The sequence below is a fragment of the Apteryx mantelli genome, chromosome Z (genome assembly GCF_036417845.1).
Source record: "Apteryx mantelli isolate bAptMan1 chromosome Z, bAptMan1.hap1, whole genome shotgun sequence".
Classification (NCBI taxonomy): domain Eukaryota; kingdom Metazoa; phylum Chordata; class Aves; order Apterygiformes; family Apterygidae; genus Apteryx; species Apteryx mantelli.
Genome location: NC_090020.1, coordinates 42,421,339 through 42,441,720, shown reverse-complemented (window position 1 = coordinate 42,441,720; position 20,382 = coordinate 42,421,339). Strand labels below are relative to the sequence as shown.

Here is a 20,382-nt window from a genome sequence, read left to right as displayed (position 1 = left end):
TTGTGCTTATTAACTAAGGAACTTAATGTTTTCAGTGCAATATTGTGACTGGTAAGGTTTGCTCCCCCCATCCCCCACACTGGCTATTTGGAGTTCCCAACTGGGAAGTGAGCTTGGTCATTTAATCTGCATCCTACTTGCACCAGAAGGATTCCTCAGCTTGGGAATACTATTCCAGTAATTCATAGCTGCTAACTATACATCAAATCATGATGAAGTTAGGCATATTTAGGTGATTTTTCCATTCATCAATGTCTACCTTCATTTATTAAGAATGTAGTAAAACTCCACATGCAAAACACTTAATCCTAAAACTGGTGAAACACTAAGACATTCATGGCAGATGGTAAAAGCAGTTAAGCTTATGATGTAAAGAACTTGTTTCCCCCAATTACAGCTGGATACAATAACAGTTTCAGTAATCCTAGCTGTCTATTCGTAACAACCTCGACTTTCACCCTTCAGTCCTTCTAGATGAAGTCAAGTCACAGGGTAAATCATCCAAGCTATAGGAGCTCACACAGTGACCAGTACAAATCTGGCCCTAATGACAGTCTTCATACTTAGTTCTCCCAATGCCCTGGAGCCTGCAGTTCTTTGCCTCCCTTACTGTCATTTCAGTCACACCTTCAAAGCCAAGGCTTGGTTTTGGAGGGGCAACTTTTTTTTAAGCCCAACTTTCATAAGCTTCTGCACTCCAAGATATATACGCTAGCTCAACAGTATTATGAGCACATCTCCACCAGCTCTAAAAGGGTCACCTTCATGCTCCTTCATTTTATGTCTAAAGGAACAGTCCCAATTTGTCTAACTACAAACTACATGTCTATTTGACTAGATAGGTGTGTCTACTAGCAAAAGTACAAACACTACTTGATACACTTATTACTATCCCCTTCCATTAATTGTACCTATTGATGGATCCTCACACTCTTTTAAAAGTTAACAAGGTTTTATACAGTTGTTTTGCAGCACATGAATCATGTTAAGATTAGCAAAGACTCCTGACACTTGCGTCCCTTTTGAGTAAAAACTCTGGCTGACTGCTAAGTAACAACTAGCAATTCATTTGACTGAAATGTCTATGCTAGGAAAAAAAAAGACTGGAGATCATGAAAGGGCCAAATGCTATGTAGGTAATCCAGATGCTTATATGATACAATGAGAATATATGAGAAAAATTGCTTGATCTGTGTCCGACTATAGCACTGCTTCAGCTCTCTGCTGTTCTTGTTGGCTTACACAATAGACAGTTCTATAAAAACCAGACTAATTTTAATAGGATTAAAAACTTAGAAGTAATTCTATTAAATACTTAAATAAGCCTCATAAATAGCAAATGACATCAAGAAAAGTAACTGTGATCTTCAAAAACAATCCTCATTTTCCTAACAAAAAGAAAATCAAAATAAAAGGACTTTCCAAAGACAGTGGTAGAACTCCCATAGTTCTTCACAATCGCAACAGCAGTTTGGATATTACTGTTCTTTAGGATTATCTTTCCACAGAAGACTCCAGGTCTGTCTACCTTACTATACAACATTACTACAATTTTATAGCACTTGGATATATAAATACTGATTTATGAGTCTAGGCTTGCAGTAAAGTCTGCCAAAGCTTCAAAAAGTGAATTAGCCAAAGAAAGACTGGCCAGTGCTACCTAAAACATAAATAATCTCCTTTCTATTGCATTTGAGGGCCTGACTGTCTTTAATGGTACGTAGGTTTTTATATTTCTTCTTTATAAGCAGAGGCAGAATTACAATAATTTAAGAAATCATGAGACAAGACTCTCAAAAGCATACATAGATTTAAAAATCACAAGATAAGATATATGCATGAATTTGAAGTTACATTTAATTGCCTCTCTGTGAGGGATTTTTATGTCTATGTATATATATCCTAATCTCTTGAACGCATACTTGATGAGAAAGGTTAAAATCACTACACTTCAGGCACAGGGAAAAGTCAGACATGTAAAAACCTGAGATGAATGGGGAAAGCCACAAACCAAATGGGATGCCAAACACCACCTCGGCTCAAAGCCCATCAGCATGGCATACAAACCAACAATTCACCCTTCCCATCACTAAAAGCCAGTGTCTACACAACATACTTGCAGTCATTTCCAGCTGCAAATTAAGTCTCAGAATCTTCCAAGTCCCTTTCCCCCAACGTACTGCATTGCAAAGACATGTGAGGAGCGCTACAATACGTAGAGTTTAGAATGTGCTATGAAAACCTAGTCCTATTTCTCCTTTCCTAGTGGATTAAATTCTTGTGTTGCTCTACACTGAGTGGATCTGCAAATGGCTTTCTTACCTATGAATATTTGGAGATCGGTCCATGTAAACACTTGGTGAGATTAATAGATTTCAGTGATAATTCCAGAAATTGAATCTCAACAGTTTTGATTAGTATCTTCAGGTTTTCTGACCATCTTGTTCAAAATTTCAGGCTTTCCAGCAGCGTCTTAGCTAAATCTGTCTGTCTCAACAGACGCAATGGAAATATTGAAAGAAGAGTGGAAATGGAAGAAGAGTTCTTAAATATTTTAGCATTTGAAGAGTTAATGTTGCTGACAGTTTTATGAATGCAGAGATCTCCTGCATCTAGATCCCAAAAGCCTAGAATACCATCAGGGTCTATTTCATGAGAGCTTGAAACTATATTCAAAATGTTTGTAATGGAGAAAGGCCAGTAAAAATGCTTTTGGTATGAAAAACGTAGCTGCTAACATATTCACAGATTATTAGCTATTACTCACACTGGCTTTTGTGTTAGCTGCAGAATAGTGATCAAGGGTAATGGGTCAAAGTGATTTTGAGGCATTTTAAGGTAACTGAGATTTTTATGATGGTTGCTATATAGAATATTTTGATTTGATGTTATATATTCCATGCAGCTGTTTTGAATTACACTTTCCAGAATAAGAAGCATGTATGCCACCACTTTTAATTTATAGCAACACATTTGTTCCACAGTCACAGAATCCCATAAAAAATGTGTAAAAGGGAAGAAAAATATCCTGTGGCTAATTTGGGGGGCACAATATAGAAGTCCAGCATCATTTGCATTAACTGGATGGTTCAGCTGGACCCATAACTCAGAAGAGAACATGAGAACTCACTGCAGGTATATTGAGTATCTGAACTGCAGATTTGCTTCAACTTCTTATTGTCAAGCAAAGTCTTAAAACATAGAAGAATGTTAATTAGCATGGGAAAACAACTGAGAGAAAATACACTTTCTATTATTAATTAGGCAGAATATGTATGTTGTGACAAATGCTTCCTATGCAGCCTACTCATCAGTGACACATTTATTGGGGTATAACTTGTCAGGAGACTGCTTTCATACCATGAATCATATTTGGTGTCAAAAGGCCTCTTCAAAGATGAAGGGTATAAAGATATCTCCTCTTTCTAGTGTCCCTGTTGTGTTCACCACTGTAATTAGACAGACTTTTAGCGAAATGCTCTGTATGAGTGCAGTTAGATATTTTTTCCTCCATTTTCTGCTTGAATATGAGTGGACACAGAACCAATTATCTTTCAGAACATGGCTCTTGCAAGGAAGTGGAAGTTTTCGCTATGTTTGACAACTTCTGAAGACAGTGAATTGTCTTTATACAAAGCAGTGGGAGAAGGAGAATGGCTTTTAACTAATGAAAAAGCCCTGGAAGCCAACTGGCTTCATTTCTTTAAGTACAGAAGATTATGACACTGAACCGAAATACCTGGGAAAAGCATTAGGAAAAGGAGAAAGTAGGAGAGGGAGAAAAAGATCAGAAAACAGAGGGCTCACAGATTTGAGCATCTTCAGCTTCACAATAAAGACAAAAGAATATCAGTTGTTAAAGTGTTTGCAAATCATTTCTGAGAAGGGTTTCTGCAGAGGTAGAGCAGCTGGCACACGGGGAAAAGGGTGATCCAAATGGTGAAAAAGATAGCTTGGAAGACAACTTCAAATTGATGTAAGCAGCTGTCATGGTAAGCAATTCGCAGGACAAAAGAAATCCAGAAACAAGCCCCCAGCCACATGTCTGTGAGTACTTTCCCTTTAAAAACAGAGGAAATGCCATCAAAAAGTGTCCACCTAACTCCAATAACCTGTCCCTGCTAATATCAGATATTCCATAGGAGGGTATAGGAATCCCAAAAAGGATGCAACATGTCAACACTGCACACTACTGTGGCCTTAATTTGATCTCTGATTGACATATGATGAAATCCTAAAATATGTCCTTTAATATTTCTTCAAAAATATTTCATTATAATTCAGGATTTTCTTATTACATATATAATTTTATATCTCATTAAGTGTAATGCCACTTCACAGCTTAATTACACATTCTGTAAAATGAAAATTGTTTCTATCAGTATAAAGTCTCCCATTTTTTTCATTTAATTGAATCAAACAGCTCCCCCTTTTCCTGCCATGTGCCACAAGAACAGAAGTTTTAAGTCCTTCATTTTCTTCTTCCCATACTTTTTCATAATTTCCTTTCAAAGGTAAAAATTACAACATTTCCATTGCCAGTGTAACTGTTTGGGTCACATGTCCCTACCCTCCATTTCTTCTCTCTGTCAGTAGTGTGCTATCTGAAGAGCCTAAAAAATCCTAGCCCTTCTGAGTGGAGTATTCACATTCATTCACTATTTTTACTGGCAACCCCCTGCTAGGCAATTGAAAATGAAAGAGGGTAGAGACTTCTTCCCCTACACAGGGGGGGCTAGTGCACAGACTGTACAGTTGGCTAGTGCTAGCATTTACCCCTATAGATGCCATTTGCCTAAATAAGAAGAGTTCTAATGATATCTGCGAGGAGAGCTATGTTGAACAGACCATTCAATGCATTTTCAAAAACTGCATCAAGGATTTCTAGAAATTGCACTGCACAGTACTGTCACAACCAATAGTTACTGATTTAAGATCTGCCATCCAAGGAGGGTTGATAAGTAATCATTTCACAAGCCTGTGTGATAACCTACAGAGAGATTAGCTACCTTTTAATTAAGCACAGCTCCAATTACAAGAGTTACTCTGTAAGAAAGTATGTCAGTATAGCAGTGGATTAAAGAGGTAGGCTATAAAACTTCTACACATTGCTTTGATAATTGCTGAAAAAATATAATTCAAGAAAGTAACATTGAAATAAACTAGTTTTCTTCATGTTTATTATGTAACCCAATTTATAGTGCTCCAGTTTTTTGCAGGAAGCTAATGATACAATAATGGAGAAAAGATCAAATATTCCAAATATGCGTAGCTTGATTTAGCAGAGCTTATACTGCACAGTGAGATTACAATTTAACTGCCCTGGTTTACTAACATTCTATTCCTTGCATGAAATGAGAATTTGATTATAAACTTCTGGAAATGCTTTGTTTGCAAGTTGCTTGGAGAAAACAAAACCAAAGAGGTGCCAAGTCACCTGACTGTTGAAAAAGGCTACGTACAGATTCAAAACAAAAGTAGGACAGGTTAAGGCATGGATATAATAGGAAGTGTCATCTATTACAGTATTACAAAAAATGTGCATGTCTGAAAAAATTACATAATAGAAGTTCGATATGTTATGTGTTAAGATAACACATTGGAGTTAAAAAAAGAAAAAGAAAAGAAAGAACAAGAAAAAGGAAAGAAACCAAATACACTAGTAGTCACCATTTAGAATATCCAATCTAACCTATCCTGGGATAGCATCACACAGCAAATTACCTAAAAAGCCCACCAACTACCGCACTACAGCAGGACAAAAGGATAGTCCTAAAAACATCAGTGAAACTTTCCCCCCCTTCATGTACCTCATTATGGAAATCATTCAGAAAAGCATTAAGAAATATGTTAACAAATTGGCAAGATCCTTTTGGCAGAGGCAAGCGATTGCACTCATGCAGGAAAGGCCTCACATGCACCCAGGCCTCTCTGACCAACCCAGGCCACTGACTCATGGGACCAGCATCTCATTCGAGTTCGTGAGCAAAGAGGTGGCAAGCGGTGGAGCCTCCCATGCTGCAGCTGGCATCAAATCAAACAGAAACCCTAAAGAAAGGGACACCTTTAACTAACAGCCACGGAGCTACTACAAAACGCAGCATTCACAGGAAGGCATCAATCTGCACTTTATGCCAAGATCACACAATGTCCTTCTTGAGAGCTTCCCTCACAGGACAGAGAAAGCATTGGGAACACAGAACCATGTTCTCCATCCACCCCTCCGCGCCCTCCCCTTTCACAGCTCACTAAAGCAGCTCAGCGGTTTATAAGAATGAATAGGATAAAGCCGAGTTCGGTTTGAAAGGCTTGCAGCCGAGATGCGAGAGCATAAGGGGATGCCACAAAGCAGCAGAAAAGGCCCAAACACAGAGCATCAGCAGCAGACGAACTGGGGAAAAGAAAAGTTTGCGCTGGGTAAGAGTCAGACTACCGTGAATAGATATTTGCCAACTGACTAATATGCTCAGATAACATGGGTTGCCACATTTTGCATATTCTTTTTAACACTAAGTGCACAGCCTGTAATGTTCACGCTATACGTTTGCTAAAGGTGTCTGCCGAAATTGAATAAAACCAGCTTTTTAGACCTTAAAAAGCAGCCGTCCATGAGTTACTGACAGCAGGGAAAGTGCTGCCCTGCCTCGGGCCTGCGCTCCCTTGCAGGGTACAAGGCACCAGCGCACCGGTCCCACAGGCTTCGCAGAGGGGTGTCATGGGAAGCTCTGCAAATACCAATGCAGAACAGCACCTCGGAGGCAGAACGTGCCTGAGTGAGTCTCCATCCACTCTTTCACATATCCCAAATGGCAGCCCAGCCTGTGTTTGTCCTTTGAGCAGGAGCAACTACTTAGCTCTAAATAAAAAGTCAGATCAGTATGTTACTTAAAGAGTGACTGAATACGGCAAATTAGAAACTGCATTTGAAGTACCAAATTTAAGAAATCTTTTGAAGTGTAATACACACATGAAAAAGGTTTATTAATACATTAAACATAGATGGTTTCTGCCTGCCAAGGCCTAGTAGATATCACCAGTTCCAGTGCAGTGACACTAACCTCCCCCCAATTGTACAGTCCTGCAATTAAAACAGGAAATTTATCCTCAGATTTTCTTCACTATCACTACTAATGCAATGGGTCATTAACTTTAATAACATGAATGTGTTACACTAGCCCATTCGGAGTAACTAGTGTACAAGAGAATATTTAAGAGCACACTTCGCACAGTAGTAACCAGTGCATAATGGACCTTTAAAAAGCCCTATGCCCTATATAGACTACAAACTCCCCACTACCTAATGGCACTTAGGCACACTACAAGAAGGCAGCAGTATATCCAGCTCACCCACAGGACCATGTAATCTTAGATCAAGGGAAGCACCATTGAATGACTGCACCAAAGGGTGTTTTGCTATTTTAATGCCCTAAAAGCAAGCTCGCAGAGCCACTAAGGACTTTTTTTTAGTGGTAACAGAAGGGTATACCAAAATTATTTACATTTCCTCAAACTACCTCTAGATTGGTAATGCATAAATCCAGGTCATTGCGCAGTATTTTATTTTCTACTTATATGAGAACCACTATAGCATACACTTTCTCCTAGTTTTTCTATTAAATAACTCATTCTTATGTGTTTTTGTAGTACTTCAACACAAAGTTAAATTGACTAATAGGATTTCCTGTACTAAATCACACTATTTATACATCAAGTCCAATGTCTTGCCTCCAGCAACAGCCAGCATTTGGCATTCAGTGATTTAGAAGGAAACTAAGAAACAAATACCATTCCTCAGCAATTGCTTTAGTTTTGTCCATGAGGGAAGTGTTTCCCGCCTCCTGAAGCAGTCATTTTGTTCCTAGAGCTCCGTAAATCTGTTTGTGCCAAACTTCATTCAAGACGAGCATGTCACAACCTTGCTAACACAAACCCAGGGAATGTTTCTGGTCGCTATCCAGCGCAGACCCATATTTCAAAACGTGTACCTGTCAGCATCATCCTACCCGAACACGAAGGCCTCTCTGCTTCATATTCATTTCCTGAAAACAAGTTTCTTGCACAGGCCTCCCCGTCCCCCTCTTGAGGTCACCTTTCCTCTTTCCCAAGCACCAAGTTGATGAAAAATTACACTTCTCCTGAATCGCTTCTTCCAGTCCCTCTGGACGTCTGGGAATAGGGAAGAATACCCCAAGCACTTGCACCCAGAGCAAATTAAATCAATAAATTCATGAAAATTAAACACTTCTCACTGCCAGTGTCTCTTGTTCATCTTGGAAGAGCGGGTGCAGCATAGGTGCCCTGCTTCCATCTCCAGTAAATAAAGACCAGGAAAATTCATCTGCTTTTTCTCCAGTGGTATAATTGCTTCCCCCATGCCCAGAGGAGTCAGGCATATGAGAACAGGACATAAGGGAAATGCCTGGGGTCAGAGAGAAGCTATCAGAAGCAAATGTATCACATATAATCACTTTCACAAACTGACTAGCATTACCTAAATATTATTTTCATGCTACTATTTCTACCATTAATCTGTTCTAGGACTGAGGAGTGGAAATGTTCTAGTTCCTATCGCGTGTTGTTTACAGCTAAGGTTTTGCCCATTCATTTTTCTATCAGTTTAAGCAGCTCCTTTCTTTTCCTGAAGTTTACGTCCTATCTCTTGATATACACAGCAATTTCTTGGAGTTTTTTTCTACCTGGGCCAAGGTCTTCTACTCTTCTGTATATGGACATAGTTCAGTGATTCTAGCAGCTCCTCTCTGCACTCCTTTCAGCCAAAATTCATCATCTTGGTGTTCATGAGCTAGCAGAATTGCGCGTGCATGGCCTACCTGCGCCTTACACAGCTGCGCTTGATATTTCCTATTCTTACCTCTTTCAGTGCACCCAAACATCCCAGGCGCCAGATTGTTCACCAGGTGACACTGGCAGCTCAAAGACACTGTATAAACCATGCGGTTTCCTTATCATCACTGAGTAGTACCATTTCCATTTAGTCCTTATAAAAGCAAAGTATCCATTAACTTCAAAGTGATTTTTTCCCTTTTGTAAAACTAAGTAACAACTGCAGATCTTCAAGTTAACTTTCACAATTTATTCAGCTTAGATCAATTCACTCCTGTTGTTCTGCAGATGACAATTGTTCCTCTCCCTTATAAGTCACTGCTTGTCTGTCTTTCCCTGCAGAGGAGCATTAAAATACAGCTATATATGTCAACATTAATTACTCCAGACCTGTAATTGATGGAGCTTTCAGCATTTTAAAAATTTGTTTCCCATGCCTTCATAGATCCAGTGATACACCTTCAATTGGCAGAAAGATATGTGGCGAAACTCCTTTTTTCCCTTCTCATATGCTGCATGCTAAACTACAGTTACCTATAAATTCAGCAGCATTAATCATGTCTTCATTCCATTGACTTATATCTATATGTTATAAAGAATATATTATAAAAGGGACTCTTGAAAGCAAACTCTTTCTATAGCTATGGCATACTGCCAACAGTGGTGTTATAATTCTTAACAAAATGTAAGAAAGAAAAGATACTAGTCTTTCATGACCCCAAAGTGGTGGCAGGAAAGGTGTACAAATGGATTTTACATAAAGTAAAAATGTTTAAGAAGAAAAAGGTACTGTTCTAATATGCAAACTAAATGTAAAACAAGCAGCAGATTAAAAGGGAGATAAAAGGAAATGTTAAATACTTCAGCTTAAGGAAAAATTTTAAGTAATTTAGACATCAGAAGATATTTTTAATACATATAGAGTCTGAGTATATAAGCTCTTCCATAATCCAATAACTACATTAAAAGCTATCATTGGTCATGGGAAGAAAAAAAAAAAGAAAACATTTAGCTAGATGTTAATATCTCTCCTTAACTCTCTATATGTAGGATATACGTTCAAAACAGCAGCCAGTTTCTTATCCTTCTAAAAATCAAAAAACATAATTATTCCTCAGTTACTATGTTGAAAAGAGTATTGATATTAATCACCAGAAAATCTTTCCATGGTTAAGTTATAGAAAAGTTATATTAATTCATTTTGATGGATTCTTGAGTTATTCTCCATCAAATTTAGAGGAAAGCAAAACTTCTGAAGATTAATCTTTATATTACCTAGAGACTGAAATATGCTTTCATATTTCAAACACTCTGAAAGAATATAAAAGAAGATACTATTATTTAAACAATACCTGTCTAAAACTTATTGACATTTATAAGTCTACTGAAGCAAATAGAAGGATCACATTAGCAGATTCCCAGTGCAGAACTAGGGCTGATAATTAACTCATTTCTTAGACTTTTCATAAGAGCATTTCACAACTAAGATGGCAGCCAAATACAAGCTTAAAAATACCAGCCATTAGGAATCTTGATGCCTTCTTTCAAGTCACTTATTTCTGTGCTATCACCACATTAATTCTGGTCCAGTTCAAAAAGGCTGCAATTTCTACTCAAATAGAAAAGGCCATTAAGGACTTGGGGGGGGGGGGGTTGTTTGCTTGCTTGCTTTTCTTTTTTTGTTTTCCCCCCTAAAATGGCCCATATGTGGTATATCAAACTGACACTGCAGGTATTTTTGTTGTGTTAAATACCTTCCAAAAGACAAAATAAATTAAAATCATTATTAGTATTTAAAAATTTAAAAAAAGCCTAAAAGCCCTTAGAGTGAAACAGCTTACAGAGTTCAGAAGACCACCAAGGTCTTTCTATTCTGTTGATTAATCAAAACTTCAGCAAATACAGTAAATCAAAAGACTTATTTCAATAGATCTTTTATCTCAGTATCTTTATCTCAGTGTCTTTAGCGATGTCTTATTAATGAGATACATACATGGGTGTATTACTTATGCTGTCATCCCATCTAAAAGCCCTAATTATGGACTGTTTGATGTTATGCAGAAAATAAATGATCCCTGGCTTCAACCAGATGAAAATGGAAGTTTAAAGCAAGATAAAACCAACAAAGACACAGGCTGAATTTCTAAAACTGTTACAGCATACCAACAAATGTACAATAGCCAAGGTTTTTGTAGACATCACGGAAAAAGAGTTTCAGAGTTAGACAGTATTATGCAGGTCATTCTGGAAAAAAAATATTTGAATATTTAGTAAGTGGTGAGAAATGCTGAGCCAGTTGGAAGCGGGTCAGTTGTCTACTAATGAGTGAGAGAGGATGACCAGCTTGAAAATGGGGAAATCTGGATTTAAGGGGTAACAGGGTAATACAAAGGAAGAGGAGACATGGTTAAAGTACAGGGTAGGAAAATGATCTATTCATTTGGCCTTGATTCGAGACTGCAAGTGCTGGAGTTTGTGCAAAGGACAGAGAGAGAGAACAAGAAAGAAGTGTGTGCTAGGTGTCAAGGTAAAAAGGGGCAGGGGACTGAGTGCAAAGAAAACCTGCAAGCAGCATTTTTCAGAAAGTGAAAAAAGAGTAATGGTGGAAGAGAGGCGACTTTGATCACTTCCAGAAATGAAGGCATTTGGTGTCCTCTTTAACATGAGTTGAGTTTCTCTGCTCCCATTCTGTGACCCAAATATATTCAGCCTGTAATTGCTAAATTGACATAGCCAACACAGCCTCCCAAATATTAAAAGCAATAGGTATTATCGGAGAAAAGGGAAGGACAGGGCACACAAACAGATACACAAACAGGCTTTACATATTTCATAGCATTTAGTCATTATTCCCACACCATTCATTTGTTATGTTTGGCTTACAGTGGTAAACATATAAAAACTAACGGGTCCTGAGCAGCTGGAAGAGTCTAAATCAGCAGACCCACAGTAAAAACATGATCCAGAATGAATAAGTAATTGAAACTGAGCCTTCACATCAACATTTTAAGAATGGGAGGGGGTTGGTTGGGTGGCGGGGCGGGGGGAGGGGGGCTTTTGTTTGATTGGGTTTTTAGAAAATAGTAATGGCTAAAAGCTCGGTGTATCAAAGTACTAAAAATAGCCAATCTTCTCCCTCCCAACCCAATCAGTGTGCAAGGTAACGATAGCTGCAGACATAGCCTAACATAAGCCTTGCAATATTTTCAAGCTATCTAACATGCTCCTGCAGACTTCCCAAGTTTCTCTAAAATTTGAACTGAGTAACCAGCTTCTGAAAACAAACCAAAAGACGCAATACCAAAGATTTGACAAAGCTGATTTTAAACTGCAGTTATTCTGTAAAAAAAAAAAAGTCACTTTAAAATGGCACTGTGGAGTGCTATGGTTTTCTCATTAACTTTCATATCACATGCAGTCACTTACAAATAGAAGTATATTTAACATTTATTTCTGCAAATAAAACAGTGTTAAAGTTATCCAGCCTTCTACAAAGCAGGTAAACTAATGCAAGCAAAACTGTTGAAGATGCTCAGGACAGAACAGAAGCTGATTTATCCCTTTCTAGATGTGTGAAACTGTGGATTTAGAAGGATTTAGAGGTGATGAAACCTTATAGATCTCTCTAAAGCTGGCTGATCAGGTAAACATAAACCACAGACACATCTATTGAACCAGCTATATCACTCGTACACATTTTTAGAGTATGAAAACACTTTCAAGAAAGGAGGTTGAAAACAGAATGGGCAGGAGACAAAAGAAACTACAACAGGCGTCAGGTGTCATCCCGCAGAAAATGCTGTAGCAATTAAAGAGTACAACCTAGATCAATAAATCACAAATTTTGCCAAAGAGACATCCAGTTTCAGCCAACATTTTATTTAGCCACTCCAAACCTTATCTGCTTCAGTTCATTGCTCATCACCAGGAGCAACAACATGGACTGCCCCAGACACCGCTGAAATAAGTTTAGTGAACAACAATTAAAAGAGCACTTGACACAGTATTGTTCAGGCTGATGCATGATACAAATTATTACTAATTTTCTCAATAGCTGCAATGAAGTGTTTAACAATTACTAGGTATGTCCTAAAGATATACTAGCAATGGTTAAATAACATGATTTTACGAAATGAGTTCTCTTCCCCCTCCCCCCAACAAAAACTTGCATATCAAGTGATAGACATTTATGCCCCTAGACTAACAAAAAATGAGACCAATTACCCTCTTCAAATAAATCAGCTGAAGCTACAGGATCATCACAAATATGTTAACTGTTTAGTATATTTGCAGCTAGGCAGATGCAAAAGCAAAACCTTCAAACTCCATTAAGTCACCAGCAAGATGATAGCAAGGCTTTTGCCTAGAAACCTACTAAAATAAAACAGATTAATTCCTGATATTGAGAACATTAATCATTCACACCATGCAACAGGCTAGGTAGGTCTATCCTGGAGTTGTTACTCAGATTTCTCTCACACCAGAGAACATCTTATCTATTCAAAAATATAGAAGTCATATTAGGCCACCTGCAACCCACAAAAACCTGCCAGTGTTTAGCAAACTGTGAGCTTCTATATTATCAGATTGCCAAATTAAAAAAAAATATATAGTGTTGACTGTAGATAACCCAGATTGTATAATCTTGACTCCTTCTGGAACTAAACACATTAACACTTTAAATTACCCATCCAGCTTCAACCCGCAAGACACTTAGAAATCCAAAGGGCTAGAGTATTTCTCAGAGCCAGATGCTGCGCCCACTGGTACCAACAACTGGTTACAGCAAGTTTCAAAACAACTAAGTGAGAAACCAATAACAACTCAGCTCATAAAAAAGCAGAGTTGTGAGAGAACATAAATGTTTTAGAAACACTAAGAAAAACAAAAATGAAGGGAATGTTATCCTCAAAGTAAAGTATTTGTACCTCAATTGTTAGACACCAGGCTTTTTATTATTATTATTGGCTCTCCTTGAACATTTCCTTATAAATGACACTGTTTACAGAATACTTATTTTGACTATGCTGATACAAATGGGGACTGAAAACACACTGTGGTCTACATGCAAATTTGAACATTTAAAATAAACAATTTACAAACAAGATAGGAATTATTCAGTGACTGCTATGAACTGCAAATATACCTGAGAAAGTTTCGATCTGCTTATGAACTTGTTTTAAACAGAAATGAATTAACCCAAAAAAACACTAGGAAATGATTTGTTTGCTTCTATAATTATTTTTAAGACAGTCTACACTACAGAAATGTCACTCATTCTGCAAAACATATCATGAAAACTTTTATTTTTCTAATCAAAGTGTGAATCCTCTCATCATTTTTCTTCTGTTGGCTCCTTTCCACTCCCATTATTATACAGAATTTACATATGATTCTACAAAATAATTGGCATTTCCATATCTCTTATCTAAAAGAATGCAACTCTTAAAAATGCATCAGTCCTCAGGGTAAACAAGTATTAATCCCAGTTTTTTCTTGATTGCTTTATTGTTGAACCATTGTAAGACAGGTTTGTGGAGGCTTTTTTTTTTTTTTTTAACAAAAAGATATGAGAAATTCAGGTTAGAATGGAAAAAAAGTACAGCGTCTGAGGAACCACGGTACTGAAGAGAAGTCTTGGTCGCCTGCAGTCATGATTGTGCCAATCGACCAGGCACCCTGACCAATAATCTCACATCCCACAGCAAGTATACTGTGGGATGTCAGGTCCATTTGCTTATTGCACAGTCAGTCATCTTTATTGACATCATTAGTCCTATGTTATAACAAGAAATAGGCCTAATTTAATGTTCTGCATAAAGAAGCTAACAGTTCCACAGTCTATAAAATTTCCTCTGGATTATCTAAACACAAAACAAAGGATCTTCAAGCTTCTGAAACTGCAGAGCTTAGTCACTGGACGCACAGGTACTGTTGAAATTTTTCCACAGTCTTGGACTGCTGTCACCATCTGAGAAAACAGCATCATTAACAGGGACTATACTAAGCATAAATTGCTGTATTTAAATTTGACTAAGTTGCCAGGCCTTTCAGTAATGTTGAAACCTAAGAAAGGCCAATTCTCTGAGATAGCAGTTCTATCGATTAGAATATTTTGTATTAGGAAGGGAGCAAACAAGATACTTTACAAAGCTATGTTTAAAATTTTTTCAAGTTTACTTCCTGTCTTGGCTTCCCCGAGATGAGATAGCAGCAAACAACATACAGCACTTAGAACTGCTGCACTATCAACATGGAGATGTTCCAACCAGGCACCTTCCCGGAGGTCTGCATTTTCTTCTGGTCAGAAGTTGCGGGTAAATAATCCTGAGAAGGACGACTCCAGCACAGCTGCAGACCAGCTCGGTAGTGTGCTCTCGCCCTGGGGAGTCAGCAGCACAACGCGCTAATAGAGGTTTAAAACTCCGAGGCCTCTGTTTTGAAAACCATGAGAGATCTGGACATCTGGAACCGTAAAGCTGCCAGAAGCAGACTAATGCCTTCGCTGGGCAGAAGGCAATTAAAAGGAAAGCTTTCTATGAAGCTGCCAGCATTTTGAAAGTGTTCAATGCCAACCAAGTGGTGCAGAGATCTTCACCTTGACAGCGAGTTCTGACATCGCATTACTGATATCATTTGGTGGCTGTGTCCTCAGGTGCCTACAATCTCAAACATAATGTAGATTATCATTTTTCAAGGTATAGCCCTGTCTCAGACACTGGCTTAAACAGAAGTCTAGGGCACACCTGGAATCATGACAGAAGGGGGGCCAAAAGAGGGATGTTCATACTAGTATAACCTAGTAACTACAGGTAGAAATATGCAGTTATTGCTAGCCCTACTGAATTTAGTGGCTATTCCTCCTTAATTGTGCTGTCAAAATGGTTAAGACAGACATGTCAAAAAAGGCCAGTCTAAACGCAACACCGAACCAAAGATAGAGTTTCATAATGTTGAGAAAAATCATTATATATTTTATTATAAACCGCATAAAATGAGTTACAGTTGTCACTTTTAAAGAAATTTAACATCAGTTACCACAGACCAGCATGTGAAATACAACATGCTTTTTTCCTGCCCTAATTGCTCTTGCTAAATCAGGTTATACCAGCTATGGGACTGTAAAAAATGTTACAAACTGCCAATTTTTTCCCTTAAATACATCCTATGTTATGCTTCAAAAACCCTTTGATTGCAGCATATGATATTCTTTACTAAGACATAAGAAAAATAGTTTTCTTAATCTATTTTGTGAACCTCTTAAGCTTCTCTAAACAAACAAAAAAATTCTTGTTCTTCCCCTATTCTTGTCTCCAGATAGTACCTTTTAACCCCCTCTCCCTTTCTGCTCTCTAATGCCTTGCCCTCATTGGAGTCGCTCTTAATTTTCACTAGAGAAAATAAGAGAAAAATTAGGTCCATTACATATATATTTGCATTAGCAGATGAGATTTCAGGTGAGGCTCAGGGCTATACAGTTGTGTGAAAAAAACTCTGCAGAGCATTCATCAGATTTAGCAGGATGATTTTAAATCACCAGTGCCCTCTGCTGCTCTTGGGCTGTTCTTTTGTTTTGTCCCTCAAGCCTTTCTTAAATACATCTTCCTCTTTAGGTGATTTATGGCTGCTGCTGCTCACTCACTTTCTTCACCACATTACACATTACACCCTCACCTACCCACCGCTCCGCTTAACCAGGACAACAGAAGGGGCACCGAAAACGAGATTTATCACTGCCTCTCACTACAGCTGTGCCAAGACTGCTGTTGCCAGCCTAAAGTAAAGCTCACAAGGTTTTGAGGGAATTTTACTGTCTACCCCTAAAGACCACAGATAGGGAAGGTAGTTGCTGCTTTAGCTTGAAAGCCTTGGAGTTGATGGAAAGGTCCTATACAGCAAATAGGCTAAATCTAATAAAATGAGAAATGAAGAAGAGAAACATGAATTGTTACAATTTCATCAGCCACACAGCTTAATATCTACCAAGGGAGAAAAAAAACCAATCAGCTAGTGTCTGATCAGTTTTCTTCATAACATTAGCTATGTGGCTTATACAGCCTCTGAGGAGACAGTGCTTGTTTTTCCATACTTGTGTAATTCATTTATTAGCCTAAATTTACAGTTGTCAACATAGATTTAGAGCTCTAAACAACCTAGGCTAACACACATTCTGTAGGTTTCAAGGACATGCAGCTGAAAACCTAAGACAAGTGTAACACTGAAATTTTCACACAGAATCGCTAATTAATTTCCATTCCATTTATGTAACTATAAAAATAACAATTTCTAATAAAGAGATTATCTGGTTAATAGTTCTGAATTTTGTTTCTACTTCCCTGCCTTAGGCATGCTCTATCTTAGCAACTCCTGATAAGATGCAATAACTCTCTCAGTCCTCAGAGCCAGGGGAACGAGGGGAGAGTCAGCTTCAGCCCAAAGGTGCGTCTTTCTGTGACTGCAGGCTAGATTTGTGTATATGTCAGGGATATTGCTATACATCCACTTCTCTAGGCAAATTGCCACATGTGACATAGGACATTGTGATCCAATCTGAAGGACAAATTTGGTTAATTATGTTATTTACTTGATATGACCTTTAAATAAAGCAACACAAGAAGCCAAAAGGTTGATATTCTGTTCTGCTAAATATTGGGCCAACTCATAAAATAATACAGTTCCTACCCCAAAGGGCTTATAAGCTAATTAAGACTTAATTGAGCAAGCCAGATAATAGGAGAGGGAGAGGGAGTAGAAGAAAGATTGTGCTAAGCAGAACTCCAAGGGATCACAGGCTTTTATATAAAACCAATAAGTAAATACTTTACATGCTAAAAAAAATAGGACCTGTGCAAACCACTTAAGTTATTTTTTGGTGATAATACAGTCTTATAACTTCTCACATGTTAGGGCACTTTTCTCTCTCATTCACAGATAAAGAGCAAAGTAATAACCGAAGGAAGATACCCAGGCCTAAGCCATGGCTGAGCAGCAGGCTGCTGAGCTCAGATAGATGAGACATCTCTGACTGCCAGTGAAATATATTGCCCTTCTGCGTGTTTGCCATCTCCCAGCATTTCTTGATAGAGCAAAGGCAGTTGCCTGGGTCTCCAATCTGCCAACCCGCTGGCTGGATTTGTCAGCCTCCGGTGCGGGGAACAGGACACTAGCCTGCACTACAAACGCACAATATACATCCCAAGCTAGGAAAGGAGCCAGCCACCTCAGTCCCCTGCCCAGAGGCTTGACAGCCAGACATGGCCTATGCTTAGGGTCTTACATGAAGTGTCCTGGCAAAACACAAGAGCGTCTCTGACCAAGACCCTCTGCGTAAGGGCAGGAAGTTTCCCAACCTGTTTGAACTTGAAAAAAGCTATCAGCAGAAATTGTTGTCAAATAAGCTAGAACCAGTTCTGTGTGGCTGTCTGCACTCCCTTCAGGAGTGGTCATTCAGAGCTTCTTTGTTTTGCTGAGGAGGGGGCGATTGCTGCTTGTAGGCTTACGAAGAGCAACATCTGTTCCTGCTCCTCTTGTTCTTTATGCTGGAGCAGATGCTCCATTGCACTGCTTGGGCTGTCCTCTGCAGGGACCCGACTGCCTGCCACCCAGCCTCCAGGCAGGACTGAAGCTTGAGGGATATTCTCATTACACCTAATCATGGAAAGCATCCTTATTGTCCACAGTTGACTGCATCCTGGAATGGTAAGGTGGGATGTTTGCGTGGTTGTTTGTGCATCATTTAATTTGATCATCCCATGCCAAGAGACAAACAATCCTCCAAAATAAAGCTGTTTCATACTCTCAATTTTCTTATGAAAAGATGTATTTTATTCATTCCCCAGGACTGAGATGCCTCCTCTCCTACACATTATAGTCTGGTCCATGTAGCAGTGCCAGACCACTGCAATAAAAAAAGTAATCAGGTTACCAGCACAATATGAAATTATAAACCACATTCAGTACCAGCAGGAAGTATAAAATACTAGGATTGGTATTCAGTAACTAAGCCATATGGAGAAAAGTAGTCTTATAAACGATCTTGAAAGGTAGTGAGAGGCTCAGTTCCTTTTACTGAAGTAAACAAGCTACACCAGACAGCATAGTAAAGAAAATAGCATTTACTTCCATTCCAACAAACAACGGGTGGGTAATAATTTCCCTGTTGGATAAACCTAGTATTACGTGAATGAAACTGAATAAATTTAACTTAGTTCTTCGATTAAGCATCCAAGCAACATCTTTTTCTTGCATTTGAATGTTTGCATGACTGAAGACAAGTCAGGTTAGACTGGAAAAAAAATTCCAGTGATAGGCGAAGCGGTCACATTTCCCAACAAGTCTGACTGCTCAATTACAGACTGCTTTAAAAAGAGCCTTTCAGCAGCATAGATCACAGTTTTGTGATACTCTTGCTCAAGTGTCAGGATTTAACTGCCAAAATCAGACCATTCACGTCAGGGCCATCGTAATAGCCTAGAATTTGGCACCAGTGTTTTGACAAAGGTAACGAAGGCTCTTGTCAGCAAGAGCATCACAACAATACTCCTCTCTTCATTGATGCTAGCCATTGCTGTGCCTGCGTGTTCTTGTTGAAAATCACCTTAATATTAAAGCACTGTTTGTTTTTCCACAGTTGAGAAAATCTGCACTCTTCCAAAGGAGATGAAAAAAGAAAGGAAAGCAGATGAAGGGCGGAAAGGCAACGGGCAGAAAGGCAACGGGCAGAAAGGCAATGAAAAGTTGTGGGAGCAAGGACAAAGAGTAACCAGCATCTTACAGTCCTCAAAAAAAAAAAAGAAATCTCTCAGTGTTGGAAGAAGTACCCCCTACTACTATTGCAAAAAAAGATTTGTCCTGGGTCATTTTCAGTTTTTGTCTCCATTTTGTCAGATACATGTTAGAATTTTCAGCATGTGCAAGACCTAAAATTGTTGTGATCAAAAGAGCCTCCAGGTCCTTTTCCACCAGTAATACTCCAGTACTCTAATGCTGACTTCTGAGTTTAATCTGTCAATGAATGTCACAGCAAGAGACAGGTAGTTGCAGAGGGAGAGCCACTCAGAAGTCAGTGTTTCACTACACAGACAGAAAGCAGAGCTGTAAGTGAATTATAGTACTCACTATAAGGCACTTGAGAAAATAAGTGTGCATTTCAAAACACATGGGAGAAGTCAACCCCCTGCCCTGCAAACAGCTTTCCACTTTAAAAAGAGTTTTGAGAGATGTCCTTAAATACATCACAACTATTTGGCCTTTTAGAAGATCCAATGCCATGCAAGCTTTGCAGAGATTTTCTTGCAAGGACAAAGAAGGCAAAGATTGATCTGAAACTCAAGTAATGGAAGGTTTTTACAACTTCTATTTTACAAGAGAAATGAAAAAAAGAAATCCCCTGGGGCAATTATGACCTTCTATGCAAAGCAGGAAAGTGCTCAAGGTTTCTAGCAGGTGAAGCAGCAGCTCGTTAACTTTAGTCATACTTTATCTGATTTGGTTTCAACAGACATGGTGCATCACATGCACAGTGCATCATCATCCCTC

General features: G+C 38.6%; 1 protein-coding gene across 11 annotated transcripts in view; it reads right to left on the bottom strand.

The window, feature by feature from the left end:
* The window catches only part of DTWD2 (DTW domain containing 2), a 263,172-nt gene that overhangs the window by 66,936 nt on the left and 175,854 nt on the right, over positions 1-20,382 (bottom strand). For 2 of the 11 annotated variants that reach the window (XM_067315904.1, XM_067315908.1), the window contains one exon: positions 14,449-14,815. The exons of the other annotated variants lie outside the window; for them this stretch is intronic. In XM_067315904.1, the coding sequence (XP_067172005.1) occupies positions 14,705-14,815 (111 nt within the window). In that variant the 3' untranslated portion in view covers positions 14,449-14,704. Of the gene's footprint in view, positions 1-14,448; positions 14,816-20,382 lie in introns of those variants that run through there. 11 annotated transcript variants of the gene reach the window in all.